Source organism: Lissotriton helveticus, chromosome 8, assembly GCF_964261635.1.
Source record: "Lissotriton helveticus chromosome 8, aLisHel1.1, whole genome shotgun sequence".
NCBI classification, from domain to species: Eukaryota; Metazoa; Chordata; class Amphibia; order Caudata; family Salamandridae; genus Lissotriton; species Lissotriton helveticus.
The window spans coordinates 799,290,801-799,311,915 of NC_136069.1; the positions used below are offsets into that span (position 1 = coordinate 799,290,801).

General features: G+C 42.8%; 1 protein-coding gene across 2 annotated transcripts in view; it reads left to right on the top strand.

Annotated features, from left to right (window-relative positions):
• Positions 1–21,115, top strand: part of CLYBL (citramalyl-CoA lyase) — a 2,321,716-nt gene that overhangs the window by 81,112 nt on the left and 2,219,489 nt on the right. For both annotated transcript variants that reach the window (XR_013599874.1, XM_078657618.1), the window contains exon 2: positions 8,609–8,632. Coding sequence is in view for 1 of the 2 variants with exons in the window: in XM_078657618.1 (XP_078513744.1) it covers positions 8,609–8,632 (24 nt within the window). In the remaining variant the exon portion in view is untranslated. The remainder of the gene's footprint in view (positions 1–8,608; positions 8,633–21,115) is intronic.

Below are 21,115 nucleotides of genomic sequence, written 5' to 3' on the forward strand. Positions count from 1 at the left end.
CTGGCGGCTCTCGGTGGCCGCGCCACTCCTGGCTCTGGAGACGGTTCCTCGCTGCGGGCCTCCCGGGCCCCCACGACCGGATGAGGCATTGATATCGCGGGGTGTGGCTGGTACTCTCCTGGCGGACTCGGCCCCGGCCGCCGCCCCGGAGGTGCGCAACCTGATGGCGCCTTCTCCTCCTGTGCTGCCTCCTCTGCCCTTGGCCCGGGAGCTGGATTTTGTTTTGCCGGACTTTCATGATTCTCCTGGTCCCTCTCAATCACCACTGCCCGATGACGTCTCCTGTGCCGGCCCGGATGGGTCGGTTTTTATGGATATATCCTTGGAACTGTGCCTGCATCGTTTGCTACATTCTGTGATTTTCCTGGATCTTCCGTGCTTTTCTTCCTGTGACTTTTTTGGACTGCCGTTGGACTCTCCTGCTGCCTGCCTTCTGTTCTTTCTGGCAGGGTCCTCGTTGGATCGGACCCTTACTGCTTTGGATAAAAAGGGTCAGGGCTGATGAAAACTGACTCTTATATGCGGTAGCTCATGAACGGTTTGGATGATCTCTGTGTCCTGATATGGTTCTGTGTAACTGGTTAGTGCTCCTGGACTTTGGCCGGATACTCTTTGGCTTCCCGAGGACTTGGACCTTTAACCCGGGCGGGTGGATGGGTGCGTTTACTCCTGTCTTTGGCCCTCCCCCGTGTGTATGTTTGTATGTCTTTACTCCCTTCTTTCCTTCCCTTCCTTCCCCCCCCCCCTTTTTTGTCTTTTAATTCCAACTTTTCTTGCTCCACTAAATTTCGGGTTCTACTTAGGGCGACAGGCACGCTGCGGGGGGGGTAGGCCGTAGCCTTCTGCAGGGGTGCAGGGTGGGCTTAGGGGTGGGTGGGGGGGGTCTGTTTGTGTCGGGGGGTCTTTTTCCCCCCTTATTTTCCCCCTTTTTTTGTTCTATGGCTCTTGTGTATTCACTTTTTCGGGACTCTGTCACCTCGTATCTCCCCCGGGGGTTTTCTGTCCTTCTTCCGGTGTGTGGCTGATTGTGGTTCGCTGCCTATTCTGATATCGTGTTTCTGTTACATCGCATGCCGGTTTTATTGTCCTGTTTTTCCCCCTGGGGGTGCATGGTCTGGCGGGTGTTCCTTTTGTTGTCTTTTTCTCCCTCTTTCCCTTCCTCCTTTATGGAGGTCCCCTTTTTCCGTTGGGGTGCGTATTGCATTGTCTTTGTGATGGGGCTTTTTGATCACGTCGTCTTTGTTCGGGTAGGGGCGGAGGTGAGTGAGCACGATTGACTGTTGCCACTGTCGCTATTTGATGGTCTGATTCTGTTTCTGTCCTTTGCTAGATTTGATTATATGGCTTCTTTTTCTTACGTTGTGTTTATAAAATGGCGGCTTGCCGCGGTCCCTCCCTTGTACTCTCATATACGGCCCGTTATTCCTTTGGTCCCTCCCCGTGCTAGAAAATTAACCTTTATCATCCTGCTCTTGCTGAACGCTCGATGGTTTTTATTGCTTCACCAGTGCTCCTGATGTTATATCCTGTGCAGATCTTCTTCTTGTATGCTGGTTATTTGACCATTCTGTTCTGGCCAGCCCGTGGGTTGTAGGCCAGTATTTGTGAGCTTTCATTGTTCAATAAAGGTTTTAAAAAAAAAAAAAAAAAAAAAAAAAAAAAAAAAAAAAAGAAAGAACAAGTGAGGACAGCGGTTCATAGAATAATAATGACCGAGTATTTAAGGGTGAATGCAGCACCCAAAGGCCTATGGGTAACGAATGCTCCACGAATCTTTCTAAAAGACCTAGCATTCCGAAAAGATTGGTCAGCGATCTCCTGGAAGTGCACTAGGGATTACTTGGTATTAATTATAAAAACAGCTACAAAGATCACGGAAGAACTGACAATAAAGTTTCAAATCATAGAGACCAAACTGAACAACATGGTGCATGTAACTGCATACAAACAACGGCTGGAAGAAATTAATAAAGAAATGAGCCAGACCCAAGAATACCTGACTCAACAGAAATTACAAAAGTTAGGAAAAGAACTGAAAAAATTCTCTCTGGAAAAGATCCATCCGTATAGTCACAAGGACTTTAACCCAAACGACAATGCATCCAATTATGGCTCCAATAGTGGTTCATCCACAGATGGTTCTGACTGAAGTGATGATGACTTTTCCAACAATCAAAGAGGAAGAAATCGCAACCGGAGGGGTAATCGACGGGGCCGGAATTATTGGCGCACACCTCAATACCCACTGAATCCAACGGTAATCCCATTTCCACCTTTCAACCCTCACTTTCAGGGTTGGGTAGACCCTTACTTTCAAGGTCCCCCCCCAATGAACCACCAAATGCAACAACCAAATTACCAACAAGGGCCGCCTTTTTTAGGGAGAGGCCAGAACAATCGAGGACCAAGACAAAAAGGTGTAACCTGGCAGGACCAAGCACGGCAGGTACAAACCAGGAGTGTGACCAGAGGGAAAGCAGGAACGAGCACAACAGCCGCGTCGTAAATCTTACAGACAAAGTCTTAACGGAAGATCAAGAAAAGGTTCTTAATAAGGGCCTTGGGTATGTCCCAACACCAAACCTGGACACTTTTAAAATGAAGTGTGAGGTTACAGAATTTTTCCGAAAACTAAAGTTAAAAGCTTTCTTCAGTAACCAAGCTCCCCAAACACCGGATGGAGATACCACCCTACGGAAGAAATCTACTTATTGCCCTTTGAACTCACAGGTAACTATCGAAATACTGGCTTTTGAACAAGCCATAATGAAAGACATAGATGACATGAAAGATAGCACGAACACACCCTTCCAGAACCTTTCAAGAGCCGAACAACACGCGTTAAATGAATTGAAAAATGATGGTGACATCATCATTAAACAAGCGGACAAAGGGGGAGGGGTAGTCCTCCTCTCAAAAGATGGCTACAATCGACAATGTTTAGATCTACTATCTGACCAAAAATTTTACAGAGAGATCAACACCGACCCTACACCTAGACTACAAAGGACCATTATGCTAATGGTGAGTGAAGCAGAAACCAACGATTGGATCTCCAAAAAGGAGGCAGAGTTCCTAGAGACTACGAATCCTCGGTTACCCTATTTCTACTCCTTGCCAAAAGCACATAAGGCACGTATCCCTCCACCAGGCAGACCAATTGTCTCTGGTATTGGTTCAGTATTAGAACCGCTGTCACAATTCGCGGACCAATACCTTAAACCAATTGTCCAGAAAACACCAACTTATCTGAAAGACACCAGGGACCTTCTTAACCTCTTAAAAGATTTCAACTATTCTGAGGAGAAAATGATTCTGGTTGGACTCGACGTCGAGAGCCTTTATACCAGTCTGCCACCATAAAAGACCCTCGAAACTTTGGAGACAATTCTCTTTAACACAGACTGGGACTACAAGACACCCAGGCATTTTGTTTTAGAATGCTGCAAGATGGCCCTTACTGAGAATTATTTCAAGTACAATTACACCATGTACCAACAACGTCATGGTACGTCTATGGGGAGCACGTTTGCTCCAAGTGTAGGTGGACTGTATGTGAGCAACTTCGAGGTGGAACATATTAACAATCCCATCAATCCCTACCATGAACAGATATTATTCTGGCGTCGTTATATCAACAATGTCATCCTAATCTGGGAAGGAGACTTGGAGAGTTTCAAAAACTTCCACACCTGGATCAATACACGTGATGAGTGGCTGAAGTTCACATACACAGCCAACAAAAAACAATTGGACTTTCTGGATATCACCATATATGCAGAGGGCCTAACTCTACAAACCAAGACGTATTATAAACCGACGTCTAAGAAAAGCCTACTTTCCTATCATAGTTTCCACCCTAGACCGTTAAGGGAGAATCTCCCTTACAGTCAATTCCTGAGGTTACGCAGGAATTGCAGTAAAGTAACTGAATATAAACAACTGGCGAACGATCTTGGCAAAAAACTTGAAAACAGGAACTACCCAAAAAGAGTCATTGAAAGATGCAGGAAAAGAGCACGAAAACAAAACAGAGACGGGCTCCTTGAACCAACGCTGCGAGAACAAGAACCTGATGTCTTAACGTGTGTAACTACCTACGGTCCTGCTAGTAACAAATTGAAGAAGATTGTTAATAAAAACTGGAGAATTCTGACCTCAGCTAACATACAGTGGCCCAAACCCAGGTTTGCAAATAAAAGAACTAGAAACCTAAAGGACATACTGGTCCACACAAGACCTCCGCCTAAAAAACCATTAACTGTCATAAATTCACCATGGGATGCCCGCCCAGTTGTAGGACACTACCCATGTGGGTCTTGTTCCGTGTGTTCTCTAACTAAAGTCACAAAAGAAATACAATTATTGCCAGACTTTAGATGGAAACTACTAAACCATACAAATTGCAATACGAGCCATGTGATCTACATGATCACATGCCCATGTGGGAAACGCTACATAGGCATGACATGCAGAAAGGTCAAGCAACACCTATGTGAACATCGAAGTAATGTCAAATGTAAGAAAATCACGACTAAAATGTCTAACCATTACTTGGAAGCAGGCCACACAATCAATGACCTCAATTGGATTGTTTTGGAGACACTGAGTAACAAAGACCACAATGCAGAAAGGATCCTCTTTGAGAAAGAGCAACGATGGGTGCATAGATTGGGAACTGACCGAGATGGACTTAATGATAATATTCCGTGGGGGAATATCTACAAATAAGCACCATGTATCAGGTAATGAGCCATCCAACCAACTACCGGGATCTAACAGTCCTCTACCAGCAACCTGTGAGTATCGAGAAAAAAGAGCTGAAACGATGGCCTCAACAAACCACAACACTACTTGGATGCTGACACAGAAAACATATCCCTTCAAACACGACTGATTTCAAAAAAAGATTTGGAAATAGGGCAATAGCACCGAATTAAAATTCTTACAACAGAATTCCCACAACAGTAATCCCCCCCCATTTTGATAAAATCAAGACATCTTCTTTAAGCTGGATTACTTTCCAACTTAAATTTATGAGAACTGTGGGACACTGAATATTGTGGCAGATTAAATAATCCAGATTGCAACAGATCGAAATGAATGTTGTAATCGTAAAGGGCCATAAACGCAAAATTTGTTTTAAATCAAGATACTTGCCATCTCCAATATCAGAAAACAGACCATGAATCACAACCATTAGTCTGTCTACACTGTTATTTTCGTATAAATCCGCGAACCCGGAAGCAACTGCGTTTCCGGGACCGACGGTGGCAGAGTCAGAACCAGTCAAGATACTGAGTGACCGAAGGTCGCAGGAAACACAGCGTCCACAAAATCGTAACGTATTGAAAAAACTTTAAATATTTACTGAACTATGACCCATTATTATAGCAGGCCTCACTGACCCACATGGATCCTGATGAGTTTTATTAAAACCGCTATCGAAGGTACGTGTTTTGCGCCATCATGAGTTTAAGTTTTGCATGAACTTAACGAATTACAATCTGAATGCATGAGATTGTGCGTGAACGATGTAGACTCCCCCACGACCTGCGCCCCGTTTGCATCCCAATGTTTATCATAATTGTGATTTCACAAAGCTACAAGAATTAACTAACACTTTATTTAAGTCAAACTGGAATACTAACACATGGATATGAATACCAGTATGATGGACCAGTTTATCCCGGCTGTTTGATGATAAGTTTTTTGATGCATAAGACATAGGTGTAATGGGACTAAGTTTACAATGCTCCTCAAAATACTCATACTAGTAATTCACTACCCTTCAACATCGAAACAAAGGAGCTCTCAATGATATTATCAATTCTAACCTTAGACACCTTACCAACGGTTGCAGGCAACAAATTAGAGGAGAAAGTACCCCTCATAAATAAACTCTAACAAAAACAAGGTTACGCGGTACTAATTTGCCAATTATGAGAAAGTTGACCCTGCTCAAGAAATAGGGAGGCCAGTTTGAAGTATTGCCATTTTTTAATTGCTACGCTATTTTGCGTTTTATATGTTCCTGGTATATTCAAACCAGTTTATTAGTCTTGTGTAAATCCCATAAAAAAACTTTCCCTTGTCTAGTTTGTTTGTATTTTTATTTTTCACAGGTTTCAAGTGACCTTCAGGAACTACATAAAGTTATGTTCCTGTAACACTGATACACTAAGTAATTCTTAGGAGTACATTTCACACATAAAGACGCCCCACGTCTTTATACACTTCACCCCCTGGTCCTGAAGAAAGCCCACCCGACCGTCTGGCGATTGAGGGCTTAAACATGTTGACCTATACCACATTCCTAGTGTGAAAGAGTCATAATAACTCTCAGTCACCTACATTGTTTTTTATTGCCTCTAGAAACCAGAATTAATAAAAAATTGTGTCTGGAACCCAGAGACTTTTAATAACCTTCACTATATCTCGTCACTGGCACTATCACTGGTCACTACTGTTTTTAACAAAGGGTATTACCTCCTGGAGGAGGTTGCATAACCACTAAACCCTATGATTATGCAGACACGTGTGAGGGCTAGCGGAGAACCAAGATATACCGCTTGACGTTACCATCAACCAACACGTGCATGAGGGTTTTTTATTGGGACTAGAAAGAACCGTTCCCGCATACCCGATGTTATGCAGGACAAGTGATCCTTCTCATTTGATCAGATATTATATGACTACAGGAAACTGAACGGATCACATATTCCTCCCCTCCCCCACATTGATCTTGAATGAAGAAACACATCTCAAGATCTGCAAAAAGTGCCTTTCTCAACCTAAAACTACTATACAAAATAAAACCCTTCCTCCCACCCAAAGACCTTCAACAAGCCACCCAAGTTTTAGTCCTCTCCAGAATAGACTACGGAATCGCGACCCTGACGGGGACTGCAAAAACTCACCTTGCCCCCCTGAAGACTACACTTAACGCAGCAGCAAGAATGGTCTCCCGAATTAAGAAATTCGAACACATCTCTCCAGCCCTCAGAGAACTCAGATGGCTCCCAGTGGAGATACGAGCCAGCTTTAGAACAGCCTGCCTCACGCACAAAGCCCTGCATACAGGTAAACCAGAATACCTGGCCGCCAAACTCAAAAGGGCAGGCCAGTCCAGAAACCTCAGGAGCTCCAGCTCTCTACTGCTCATTCCACCAAAATCTCACAAGCAAAGAACCTCAGCCAAATCTTTCTCTGGAAATGCACCCAAAATCTGGAATTCCATCCCACCCCACATCAGAACAATCCCTTCGTTTTCAAAATTCAAGAGCCTTCTCAAAGACCTTTTCCTCAATCGCATATATGGGATCTAACAGTCCCTGGTCAGTCCTTCAATTGACACTCCACCGTTATTAAATTCAATGTATATATAAAATATGTTGTACATGCTGTTAAGCGCTCTGATACCCTTTGGTCTAGCAAGCGCTATACAAAACTTCTAAATACATAAATAAATAAATAAATAAAGTAGGCCTGCATTTTAAAATGGCTAACGTCTCATTCCAGGTACCATGTGTATTTTATTTCTAGGTGTAGCTGAATTCACAATTAACAAATATGGTTTGGCTTTGCTTACTTTCTCATGTGAAATGTTTTCCTAGTAGAGGCTGATCAATGTATCTTGTTATGTTGCAGATAACTTTAGGTTTGAAGGACATTTAAAGACGTTTTATGGTGTGGTAGTCTGAGAAACTAATAAGTGGAATACTGTATGCTGTACGTTAACCTGATTGGTCCATTTTATGGAAACCATTGGTAGGTGTAACAAATGTTAGAATTGTGTAATGTATGCTAGTGCAATGTAGGCAAGAGTTCAAAACTTTCCAGAATACTTGCAGCACATATTGCAGACATGCTTGTCTCTACCTTCGACATAGCTTAAAGTAGAGTAAGTGATCTCTATATGATAGAGCTGATTTACTTAACCTTTCCTTTGAGTTAACTTTGTACTGATTTGTCTTTTACTTTTATGACTGTTTGATTTGACCTTCATATTTACTGCATACATTCATTTATTGCTGATTGATACTAATTTGATGATTTTTAATGTGTAAATCTTTTAATCTTTATAAACCCTTATGGTTTAGGAAACTCAACCACCCTCTGTCTTCCTTCAGGAGTCTAATGTTCGTCACGTTATTTAAATATATTGATTTGATGACTAGCCTCAGTCATGGATTCCAATTCATTAGTTAGCGCTCTATGGTCTCTGAATTTGCATGAAGAAAAGCAGTAAAACACGTAGCAAACCCTTACCTAAATAGGGACCCCAATTATCCATTTAATTGCCACCAATATCTCTTTTTAAAAACACACCTGTGAAGAGGACTAGTACTTTAAAGGGTGCTCAGAGCGCCCATACTTTATGTTTTGTTGCTTTTCTGCTTTGCTAGTTTGGCTTGCACTGCTATGTATTTTCTATTTAAGATACTTTCATGACTGTGAGACAGGCAGAGAAGGGCAAGCAAGTATCTTTTCCTTTCTGGAAAATAGTTGGAATAGAAGAAATTAGCTGCATATTACCATGTTTACTTCTCTGAATGGTCTGAATCAGCAGGTCCAATTGGTGTGACTCTGATTTTGTCTTTTGCAGATTCATCAATGGAGCTTCTCAAAGGTAAGTAAGATCTCAGTTTTCTTTAAAATATGAAAATGAAAATAAAGCTTTAGGCAAATGGTTCATGAGAACTCTTCTTATTTAATTAGTTTGACGAAACAATATTAAAAGAAGATATAAACCAGGGAAATTGTTTCACTGTTTGTAACAAATGCCAAGTTAATGTTCAATTTTCGACTGCATTAAAATTAAGATGTTAACGAAATAGGTATTATTTCTCCTGTGGTAATCTCTAATATTCCGGTGACCTTATTGTAATGGCTATTTACATTTCTGGCTATCGCTTCAATTGTTGGGCAAAACAAAACAAATGGAGCTATCTAGAACTGGGGTAAGGGACAGAGACAGTACTCTAGAGACAGGGGTTTTATTTTAGTTGGTTCTGAGACTTCTGGCCACCCAAATAACAACCATATCTCAGCCCCATACCTAAAATAGAAACCTTTGCAAAACTAGAGATATCCCTCTGCCTTAGACTCACCTCGCGCCAGAACATTTGTTGATAACCACCCCTTCAGGGATTAATATCTCAACTGGTCTAGAGAATTTTTATGTATTTGTGTGTGCAATTTAATAATTTTGTTATGTTCTGCTGTTGCCCCACAGCCACTTGAAAACGTTTTACTAAAAATAGCAATGCCTTAATTCCTAAACAACATTAAATTTGGGTCATCTTTAGAAAGATATTCTCCCATTCTAATATAGCTCTTTAGCGATTCCTGCCGCAGATCACAAATAGGATATCATTACCACTGGACCACCACTGAATTTGTAGCCGGGGTGATGCTTGTCTTTTTTTTTTTATAATGGTTTTGATATTAACTACCCAGAGTGGTAGACAAAACATGTTAACCGTGACACAATAATTTTGAACCACTGAACACCAATGAAAATCAATACATGTGAATACATTTCAGTTACTGTTAAACATGTTAACAACAGCCATTAAAACAAATCTAAAATCTGGTTAAAATTGTAAAAATTCTATGATCAGTTATCAAAGGCGAGGAAATATAATCTGTATTAATCTGTATTACATTGTAGATATCATTTATCACATTTCTTAAAATCATGTTTTTGTCAAACTAATCGAGCTCTGTTTCATTTAAGCACAAACAAAAATATTGTGAGTTATGCTTTGCACAACAAGCACTGTTGCAATTAAATTTGTTTAAACCATACCAGTTAGCTAAATTTACTCCTAGGGGTAAGCCATTACTGCGAAGGCTCAAAATGAATCTATTTGTTAAGTGGTTTTGAAGATAGGGTGATTTAAAAGTGCACTTGATCTTGCTCAGCAATATTTATAATCTAAGCCATCCCAGTCCAGAGATGGAAGAACAATGGGGTTTACTCAGGATAAAGCTTAGGTCTTTTGAACCCATCATGATAAGCTTTTTAACCTTGATTAAATATGACCAACTCTCAAAGACATTAGCCAGGGTGATCATTCCTCAACTACTGGATAATGGCTCCATGTGAATGCCGGTGTACAGCCCAATAAAGACATGGGACATAAAACACCCAAAAAGCTGATCTATGCACATGTATTCTTCCACAGTCCATTACTGACATAGCTGCTGTTTTTTTTAATTTTCATCTTTTGGGAGCCTATATCTAGAAAATCTTGCAACCGCCAGGCATTCTGGAAGTCTGTAGTACTGAAGACAGCAAATCTTTATTGCGTTGGTGAGCCATTGCAGAGGGGAAACAAAGGTTATAGCAGCACACTCCTCTATGGCTGCCTGCTTTGCAGTGCTTAATTTGGGCCAGTAGTTGGCAGGTGGTGTGAAATTGCACTCATTTTGGGATTGAGACATGTTTTTCATCCTCTGGTTGAGGCGGCTTCAGATAGAGAAAGGCAGAAAAGGAGGAAGGAAAAAGAAAGTGAAAGGTAGGAAAACCGCAACAAAGGGAGAAATGAGGGATGAAAAAGAGACAGGAAGTCTATGTAGTATGGTGGAAGAAAAAGTGTGAAAGTGTTGCCAAGAATTGGCAGCCTTATTGTATTTATTTATTTATTTTATTTGCAGAGTTTTTATTTAGCGCTGGCTAGACCCGGATTCAGTTACAGAAGCCTAGATTCACATAGGGAAAAAAACAGTGTTACACAGTAACAAGAGTTACTATAGCATAGAATACCATATACACACATCATAGGGGAATGGAAGGTAGAGGGGGAAAAGTAAAAAGGGGTGGGGAAAAAGTTCAGGCCAGGTAGAAAAAGTCAATGTGAAAGTCAAAACAAACCGGCTAGGAGATCAGCAAACATAACACCTGGTGTCTCAGTGACTGGGCAAGATGTAAGGGGCGTATGAGACCTAAGGGGTGGAGGGGGGTCAACTCAGGATAAAGGTCAGTCAGGCGACATAGGGCATAGTCCAGCGGCATGTTGAATAGGATTGAAGCTGCCAAGATGGAGGAGCCTTACTGTTTGGCAGCACCAGAACTCGGCAGCGCTTTCTCATAACCTAAACTTAGGGCTTCCCCTCTTTTTATTATTTTTTTAGATATAAATTTGGCACCTCTGGTTTCTATTTTGGAAGGAGAAAAGAAATACCAATTCAAATTATGCCATCTGTACTCTAGGCCCCTAGTGCATGTTGTCACATTACATCAAGCTCTCTCTTTAATTCCCTTTTTTCTAAGTTTGTCTTACTGATAGAAAGGTTAAGGACGTTTGGCAGTCACATGGACAATTTATGTGAAGACATCACTCAGATTTCACACACAACCTTATGAAACTATACATGTACTCGACACTGTTGTATATCACAATAGATAAAGGAGCCCACATGGTTTGTTTTCCACAAGACATAGGAATAGGTGATAACAATAGTTCAGCGTTTTATGTGTGCAAGTGGAAGTAGTGATGTAAATGGTATTCATGTTGCTAATATTTGTAATTGTATGTCTATTATTTGAGGGCCCGATTCACAAAGGTAAAGTTAAACCAAAACGTCACTACTTTTTGGTATTCACAAAGGTAAGTTACTACTAGTAACTTTACTAGTAGTAGGTTTACTAGTGGTAAAGTTACTATTAGTAACTTACCTTTGTGAATACCAAAAGTAGTAAAGTTAGACTTTTGACCGAACTTTACCTTTGTGAATTATGTCCATAATCTGGTAGCGCTTTAGGTGATCTCCTCCACTTATCTTATTTTAATGAGAAATAGTTTATGAGACAGCTCCTGAGTTTAAGATGTGCCATCTAGAGCGCTGCTGCAATCGGGTGCAAAGCGAATATGCCTCGGAAGAATTCACTTGTTCGTCTTTGGTGAGCTCTGAGTAGCGTGTAAACAAAGGAACGATCAGGAAGTTGAATACTCCACACAAGGGGCTGCTCTATACTCTGACACTCCTCAACGCATTGGAATTAAACTCGATATGGTGTTTGTGTAGATGTAAGCAGTGGTTTTAGGTCTGGCTTGACAGTGCAGCCGTCTTTAACTGTTGTTGTCAGTTCTTTAAAATTAGAGTGGACTCTTGCCCAGCCCACAGGAATATTTCTCTGTAATCTCATGCTCAGGCTGTTTGGTGTATTATCCCGCTGCCAATCTAGGGCTTGCATTGCAATTATAGAAGAACTATATTCAATCTCACTTGAATCTCATCACATTAAATTATATATCTCATTCATGCATTGTATAGAGAAGGCAGTCGTACTTTGATTTTCTTTTCACTGCACCAGGCTTTTTTTAAATATGTTCTAGGCATGACTAAAAATGCAAACTATACCTATTAGCTATGTCAGTAATTATTTAAACAAACTATGTTCCAAAGAGCTGAAGGCTCACGTCAATGAGTCGATTAAAAGGCATACTGAATAAACGCGTGTAACGTGGACATCGTTCAAAAGTGAAAATATACGGAAATGCAACCTTCATCATTCAAATATAGTGAAATGAATAAATCGCAGTGCATCCTTTTGAGGTTTTGTACATTGGGGCTATGAGAACTGAACTAGTGATAGAAAGTGGCAGGAAACTGTCATGGACGTGCAGTGTGTCAGCAAGCGGAAAACAGTAAACATTTGAGTGTCAGGATAGAGAGTAGGGCCGCATAGAAGGGGGTTGGAATAAGAAGTCGAGCCAGATGGGTTTTTAGCTCAATTAATTTAGTATAATTGAGTCCTGCTATTTTTAAGGTCTCGGCTATTATATCCCGCAGGGATTAATAGCCGAGTGTATAGAAGGCGAAACAAACTCTTGAACAACCACGGATTACTTGCAGTTCATGTGATGCACTTGTGTGAGACGCGCGTGCACAAACCCATTAGCCTCGCACCGCAATGGAATGCTACCTCCCAAGCTGCTCCCCCGCCCCCGACATCAGACTTTATTGCAATGCGCTCTCGCCCCGCCCCCCCATAGCAATGCCAAGAGCTTGTTTCTGTTTCTCTCTTATCACCTTTCTCTATCTCTTTTTCACCACGCATCGTTATTTCTGGCAACGCCTCATTACGGGTTTGTTCTCCATTCCTATCCAAATCTTCACCTCTCTCCACTACTTTTATCCTTCCTATTTCACTCTTCGTCTTTCCTCCCAAAGTCTGCAGATCGGACCAGTGCATGTGCTCGGGCGCGCGCACCATTTGTCCGTCTGCAGGCTTTGGGAGCAATTTCGCGGCTGCTTTGATGTTCTCAGTGAGCCGCACGACCACTGAGAACATCAAAGCGGCCGCGAAATGCTCACCATTTGTCACCCCCTCCATTCCAGCTGGCATTCCCCCCCACCTTCTCGCCCATTGAGCTGTACTCTCACCGTTACTGCTATCCTAGTATCACATCGTGCCCCTCTGCTGTATCCTCGCCATCACTGCTATTGCAACACTACACCGTGCCTCTCTGCTCTACTCCCGCCATTATTATTATTGCACTGCAACACTGTGTCTTTCAGCTATATTCCCGCTATCACACTAAGCCTCATGCTCTTTTGTTCTATTATGTTATCACTACTATTATACTGCAACACTGTGCCTCTTCGTTTTATCTTTGCCATCACTGCTATTACACTACAACGGTATACACTGCGCTGTACCTCCGTCATCACTACTATTACACTATGACATTGTGCCTCTTTGCTCTACTATTAGCTCTGTATTATGACAACACTGACATGTACAAATCTGGCGATTAATGTGCTTCGTCGTTGCTAACACTGCTGCTTTATAGTGTATGGAGTAGTGGTTAACTTGTGAACGCACTCATAAACACGGGGTAGCATCTAGTGTTACACAGCACGTGGTTAGCTGGTGGCATGCCGTGTTAATTAGCTTCTTGCTTTCCTGCTTTGTTGTGAAGGCATGAGCGGCCGCCTCACTGGCGCCATGTTCCAAAGCCCCTTTCTGCCACTGACACTCAGCTAATATTGCAAGGAGTGGTAAATCCAAACTACACAGGCTTATAGTGAAATTGTGTAAGCATTTATAAACTGCCACATAACTCAGCAACAACATTTGCAGATACTCACACAACATCTATCTTGCTTTAGCACTTCGTCCGCCCAGAACGGATTCCCGAATACAGTTATGCTTAACCTCACTGTGTTGCACGAGTAAAGTAAGTACATTAGTGGCTCCCCTTTTCTTCCAAAGCCCCCTTTTGCCAGAGATACTCTGCTCATATTGCAAAGAATGATGTAAAAGGTACTGGTAACAGACTCGTGTGGCAATAGCTTGAACGAAATAAAAACTGCACAAACTTATTGTGAAATTGTGCAAATACTTATATATTCATGTTGTATTATGTTTAGAAATATTGCTCTACCCTCGCAATAGCTGCTATCGCACTACCACAATGTGCCCTGTGCTGCATCTTTGCCATCACTAATATCACAGTACAACACTGTGCTCATTCGCTCTATGTCTGCCATCACTGCTAATATTGCAACACCATGCTCTACTGCTTCATCTCCACCAACACTGCTATCAAAGTACAATACGGTGCCCCTCAGCTGTATTCTCGCTATTACTATTATCACACCATAAAACACCATGCTCTTCTCTATCCCCTCCATCACTGCAATCGCACTACAACACTGTAGCCCTCCGCTATATCCTTACCATTACTACTATCACAAAACAAGACACTGTGCCCTCTGCAGTATCTCCGTCATTACTGCTATCCCACTACCACATCGTGCCCCTTAGCTGTATCCTCGCCAGTTCTATTATCATAACAAAACACCGTGCTCCTCTGCTCTATCCCCACTATCGATGTTATCACATTGCACCACCGTGGTGCCCCTTCGCTCTATTCGTCACATTACTGCTATTATGTTACAAGATTAGGCCCCTTGGCTCTATCCCCGCAATAACTGTAATTACACTGCAACAGCGTGCCCCTCTGCTGCATCTCCGCCATCACTGCTATCGCACTACCATACCGCGCCCGTCTGCAGTATCCTTGCCATTACTACTTTTACGTAACAAAATGTTGTATCCTCTCCGCTCTATCGTGCTATCACTGCTATCATACTACAATATAGTGCTCTTCTGATCTCCCGCCATTATCCCTGCTATCACACTGCAACATTGTGCTGTTCAGCTTTATCCACGTCATTACTATTATCACACTATTACATCGTGCCCCTCAGCTCTAGCTACACTATCACTGCTCCTACACTACCACAGCGTGCCCTCTGCTATTTCCTCTCCATTACTACTATCAAATACCAAAATACCGTACTCTATTTTACTTATCAGCAAGCTGCTAATCCATTAAGTATATGTCATTATATATTAGCTATAACTTATGCCAATACTAGCATGCATTTTTGTTTTTATATCTTTTCATTCCCTTATACGATTTCTCTCCAGCCCCCTTGTGCTCCATTTTTATTCCTCTTTCCTTCTTTCTGCCTTGCTGTCCCCTCCCTTCTTCTTCCACTAACACTTCATATTTCTCTATTTTCTCTCCTCCTCTCAACATTCTGCCTTCCACTCACTTCTGTTGTTCTCTGCCTCTCTTACTAATGTCCCTTTAGACCCGTTTACATGCTCCCCTCGCTCCTTCGTTCACCGTGTCATTGCATTTTCTTCTTTATCCTTTCGTCTCATTCTGTCACTTCTCTGCTCTTCTGTTCCTCCTCCTCTTCTCACCCTAGATCTTTGTTCTGTGCCCCTGCTTCTCACGTCCCTTCTCTCCACACTTTTGGTTCAGTTTAATAATGCTTTATTGTCGCCGCTGATGGGGTTTCAAGTGTAACCAAAACTTTACTGCTCACGGTCTAATTTACACTCTGCCAGGCCCACTTTTGCTGTGCTTTCTATGCTACCCCCCACAAACAACCCCACACACACACACAACCCCTCCCCCACACACACACACACAACCCCCCCACACACACACAACCCCACACACAACCCCCCACACAGAGAACCACACACACACAACCTCACCCACAACCCCCACACACACAACCCCCCACACACACAACCCCCACACACACACAACCCCCCACACACACACAACCCCCCCCCACACACAACCCCCCATATACAGAACCCCCCCCCACACACACAGAACCCCCCACACATACAACCCAACACACACAACCCCCCCCACACACACACACAACCCCCCGCACACACACAACCCCCACACACAACCCCACACCACACAACCCCCTACCATACAACCCCCCACACACAACCCCACACACCCCATACACACACAACCCCCCACACACACCCCCACACACAACCACCCACAAACAATCCCCCCACACACACAACCTCCCCACACACACAACCCCCCCCCCACACACACACACACACAACCCCACACACACAACCCCCCACACACAACCACAACCCCCCCCACACACAACCACAACCCCACACAACCACAACCCCACACACACGCACAACCATAACCCCTCCCACACACACGCACACACTACCCCCACACACACAACTCCACACACACAACCCCACATACACAACCACACACACACAACCTCACACACACAACCCCCCACACACACAACGCCACACACACACACAACCCCCCACACACAACCCCACACAAAACCACACACCAGGATAGCATAGCATAGCAAAACAAAACATTGCATAACAAAACATAGTATAGAATAACAAAACACAACAAAACATAGCATAACAAAACACAACAAAACATAGCATAGCATAACAAAACTTAGCATAGCATAACAAAACACAACAAAATATAGAATAGCATCACAAAACAGCATAGGATGACAAAACAAAGCAAAGCATAGCATAGCATAACAAAACATAGCATAGTATAACAAAAAGCATAGCATAACAAAACAAAACACAACAAAACATAGCATAACAAAACATAGCATAGAATAACAAAGCATAGCATAGCAAAACACAACAAAACAGAGCATAGCATAAAAACACAACAAAACAGCATAACGAAACAAAACATAGCATAGCATAACAAAACAAAGCATAGCATGGCATATCATAACAAAACACAACAAAACATAGCATAACAAAACATAGCATAACAAAACAAAGAATAGCATATCGCAACAAAACAGAGCGTAGCATAGCACAACAAAACATAGCATAGCATAACATAGCATAGCAAAACAAAGCATAGCATAACAAAACATAGCATAGCATAACAAAACACAACAAAACATAGCATAACAAAACAAAACCTAGTATAACAAAAAAAAAGCATTGCATGGCATATCATAACAAAACACAACAAAACGTAGCATAACATAACAAAACATAGCATAACAAAACATAGCATAGCATAACAAAACATAGCATAACAAAACATAGCATAGCATAACAAAACATAGCATAGCATAACAAAACACACCAAAACATAGCATAACAAAACAAAACCTAGTATAACAAAAAAAAGCATTGCATGGCATATCATAACAAAACACAACAAAACATAGCATAACATAACAAAACATAGCATAACAAAACATAGCATAGCATAACAAAACATAGCATAACAAAACATAGCATAGCATAACAAAACATAGCATAGCATAACAAAACACAACGAAACATAGCATAACATAGCTTAGCATAACAAAGCACAGCATAATAAAACAAAACATAGCATAACATAATACATAGCATAACAAAACATAACAAAACATAGCACAGCGTAGCAAAACATAGCATAGCATAACAAAACACAACGAAACATAGCATAACAAAACATAGCATAACAAAACACAACAAAACATAGCAAAACATAGCATAGCATAACAATGCACAGCATTACATAATACATAGCATAACAAAACATAACAAAACATAGCATAGCATAACAAAACAAAACATAGCACAGCATAGCAAAACATAGCATAACAAAACATAGCATAGCAAAACACAACAAAGCATAGCATAACAAAACACAAAAAACATAGCATAACAAAACATATCATAACAAAACACAACAGAACATAGCATAGCATAACAAAACAACACATAGCATAACAAAACATAGCATAGCACAGCATAACAAAACATAGCATAGCATAACAAAACACAACAAAGCTTAGCATAGCATAACAAAACACAGCATAGCAAAACATAGCATAGCATAACAAAACACAGCATACCATAGCATAACAAATCGAAGCGTAGGATAGCAAAACATAGCATAAAGCATAGCATAGCATAACATAGCATAGCATAACAAAATGGTGACCGTCCTGACCCAGTCAGAACCGGTCGCTCCACCCGCTCCTGGTCATCCTCCCTGTGCCAGACTGTGCCCCTATCTACATCGTTTAAATTCTGGATTAGGGAGCACTCCGTTCCGCTTACTTTTATATATTTTTCAAAATGGTGCTGCGGTTCCTAGGGATTGTCAGTCCCTTGGTATGAAAAGCTTGTTATGTTGGGTGTGCTGGCCCAACGAACCGTGCACTATCCACTTGGTGCTATGCACCTGAACTCGTTATGTTTTTTCAACAAATAATAAACCTTATATATTCACAGTTGCTTCTATTTATTTTTAAATTCTTTTTGTCTTTTTTTCTCATATGTATATCACCACATGATATTTCATTTCAATTCATTGCATTACTTTCACAGTCAAAATAACAATAACATTACATTTCATGTTATGTTCTACAATGCTATATTCTGCACAATTTTTTGGAAATGGCCAGTGCCCAATGCATTTCAGCACTATTACGGTGCCTTCATCAGGGGCGTATCTGTTCGCATTATGCTCAATTCTCAAATCCACTAATCTTGTACGTTCGAAGCTCCCTGTTTTTCCAGCACTGTGACGTTCTCTTGTATTCGACTGCTCTGTGTTCACTAGTTTCCAAATAATCCACTCCGTTTCGTGATGACCTGCTATCCTCTCGGAGATACTTTCCGAGGGGATCGCAGGTCATCACGAAACCCCAGGGAGTGCAAAGTAGGAGGGTGTCCTGTAGTCACAGAACACGCATGTCCTGATGTATCACATACCCTAAATGCTCAGTAGGGTACCTACCTATGCACCGACGACACATAGAAAACTGGATCAACTTGGAATACAATTTTGAATAAGTGAGTGCAATACCGAACTTTGTTTATTTATAAACACCCCAACCCACCACGCCGGACACACACTCGACCCAATCTTCTCCTCCAGCAAGCACGTCTTCTTCAATCACGCCACAGGACTCCACTGGACGGACCACAACTGCGTCCACTTCAACTTCAGTAAGACCACGGCCCACCAACACCCACAACAAGCCCCCCGCAGAAACTGGAACAAAATTACCACCGACCAACTCACCACATTACTAAACCTAAACGCTCCCGCCAAATCATCGGACCCAAATCAAGCTGCCATCAATCTCGCACAATGGATCACCCACTGCGCTGACGAATTAGCACCCTTGAAAATCCACCACAACAAGCCAGGGAGCAAAAAAGCCTCCTGGTTCAACGACGACCTCAAGAACTCCCAAAAGAACTGCCGCACCCTCGAGAAAGCCTGGCGAAAAAACCCAACCACAGACAACATGACCGCCCTCAAGGACACCACCCACAAACACCACCAGCTGATCCGATCCACCAAGAAATCTGCATTCAAGGACTGACTCGACAACAACGCCCACAACAGCAAGGAACTATTCAGCATCGTTAAAGAGCTCACCAATCCCAGCGCCGGATCCAACGACATCACTCCCTCTCAAGACCGCTGCGACTCTCTAGCCTCGTTCTTCCACAACAAAATCGTTGACATACATAACAGCTTCGGTGACCAGTCCACCCCCCTTCCCACCGAACTGAAGCCCCCACCACCACCCTTTGCGCCTGGAACCCGATCAGCACCGAAGACACCATCCGCTTGATGAACTTTATTCACTCCGGATCACCAACCGACCAGTGCCCCCATCACATCTTCAACAAGGCACCCCATCTCCGAGATATCATCAACTGCTCCCTCAACACCGCCACCTTCCCGGAAAGCTGGAAGCATGCCGAGCTCAGCGCCCTATTGAAGAAACCCACAGCAGACCCCACTGAACTTAAGAACTACCGCCCCATCTCGCTCCTCCCTTTCCCTGCCAAAGTCATAGAGAAGACCGTCAACAGTCAGCTCGCCACCTTCCTCGAGTCAAACGGCTCCCTCGACCCATCACAGTCCGGCGTTCGAGCCAACCACAGCACCGAGACCGCCCTCATCGCAGCCACAGACGACATCCGAACACTACTCGACAACGGGGAAACAGCTGCCCTCATCCTCCTGGACCTCTCGCCGCAGCGTTTGACACGGTATGTCATAGCACCCTAGTACAACGCCTCAGCAATGTCGGGATACAAGGAAAAGCATTGGATTGGATCATTTCGTTCCTCGCCGGAAGAACCCAGAGAGTCCGCCTCCCCCCTTTCAGATCAGAGGCCACCAAAGTCATCTGCGGCGTACCCCAAGGATCATCGCTCAGCCCCACTCTCTTCAATGTCTACATGAGCCCCCTCGCTTCCATCGCACGCCAACACAACCTCAACATCATCTCCTACGCTGACGACACACAGCTGATCCTCTCCATCACCAAAATTCCAAACACCGCCAAAACCAACCTACACGAAGGGATGAAAAACGTAGCCGAGTGGATGAAGAACAGCCGCTTAAAACTGAATTCAGACAAGACGGAAGTCCTCATCCTAGGACCATCCCTCTCCGCATGGGACGAATCATGGTGGCCACCGGCCCTGGGCAGCGCGCCCAAACCAACGGACCATGCTGGCAACCTGGGATTCATTCTAGACTCCTCCCTCTCGATGACCAGACAAGTCAACGCCATCTCATCATCATGCTTTAACATCTTACGTATGCTCAGAAAGATCTTCCGATGGATCCCCACCGAAACAAGAAAGACGGTCACCCAAGCACTTGTCACAAGCCGACTGGACTACGGAAACACCCTCTACGCCGGAACTACAGCCAAACTACAGAAAAAACTCCAACGCATTCAGAACGCCTCCGCCCGACTCATCCTA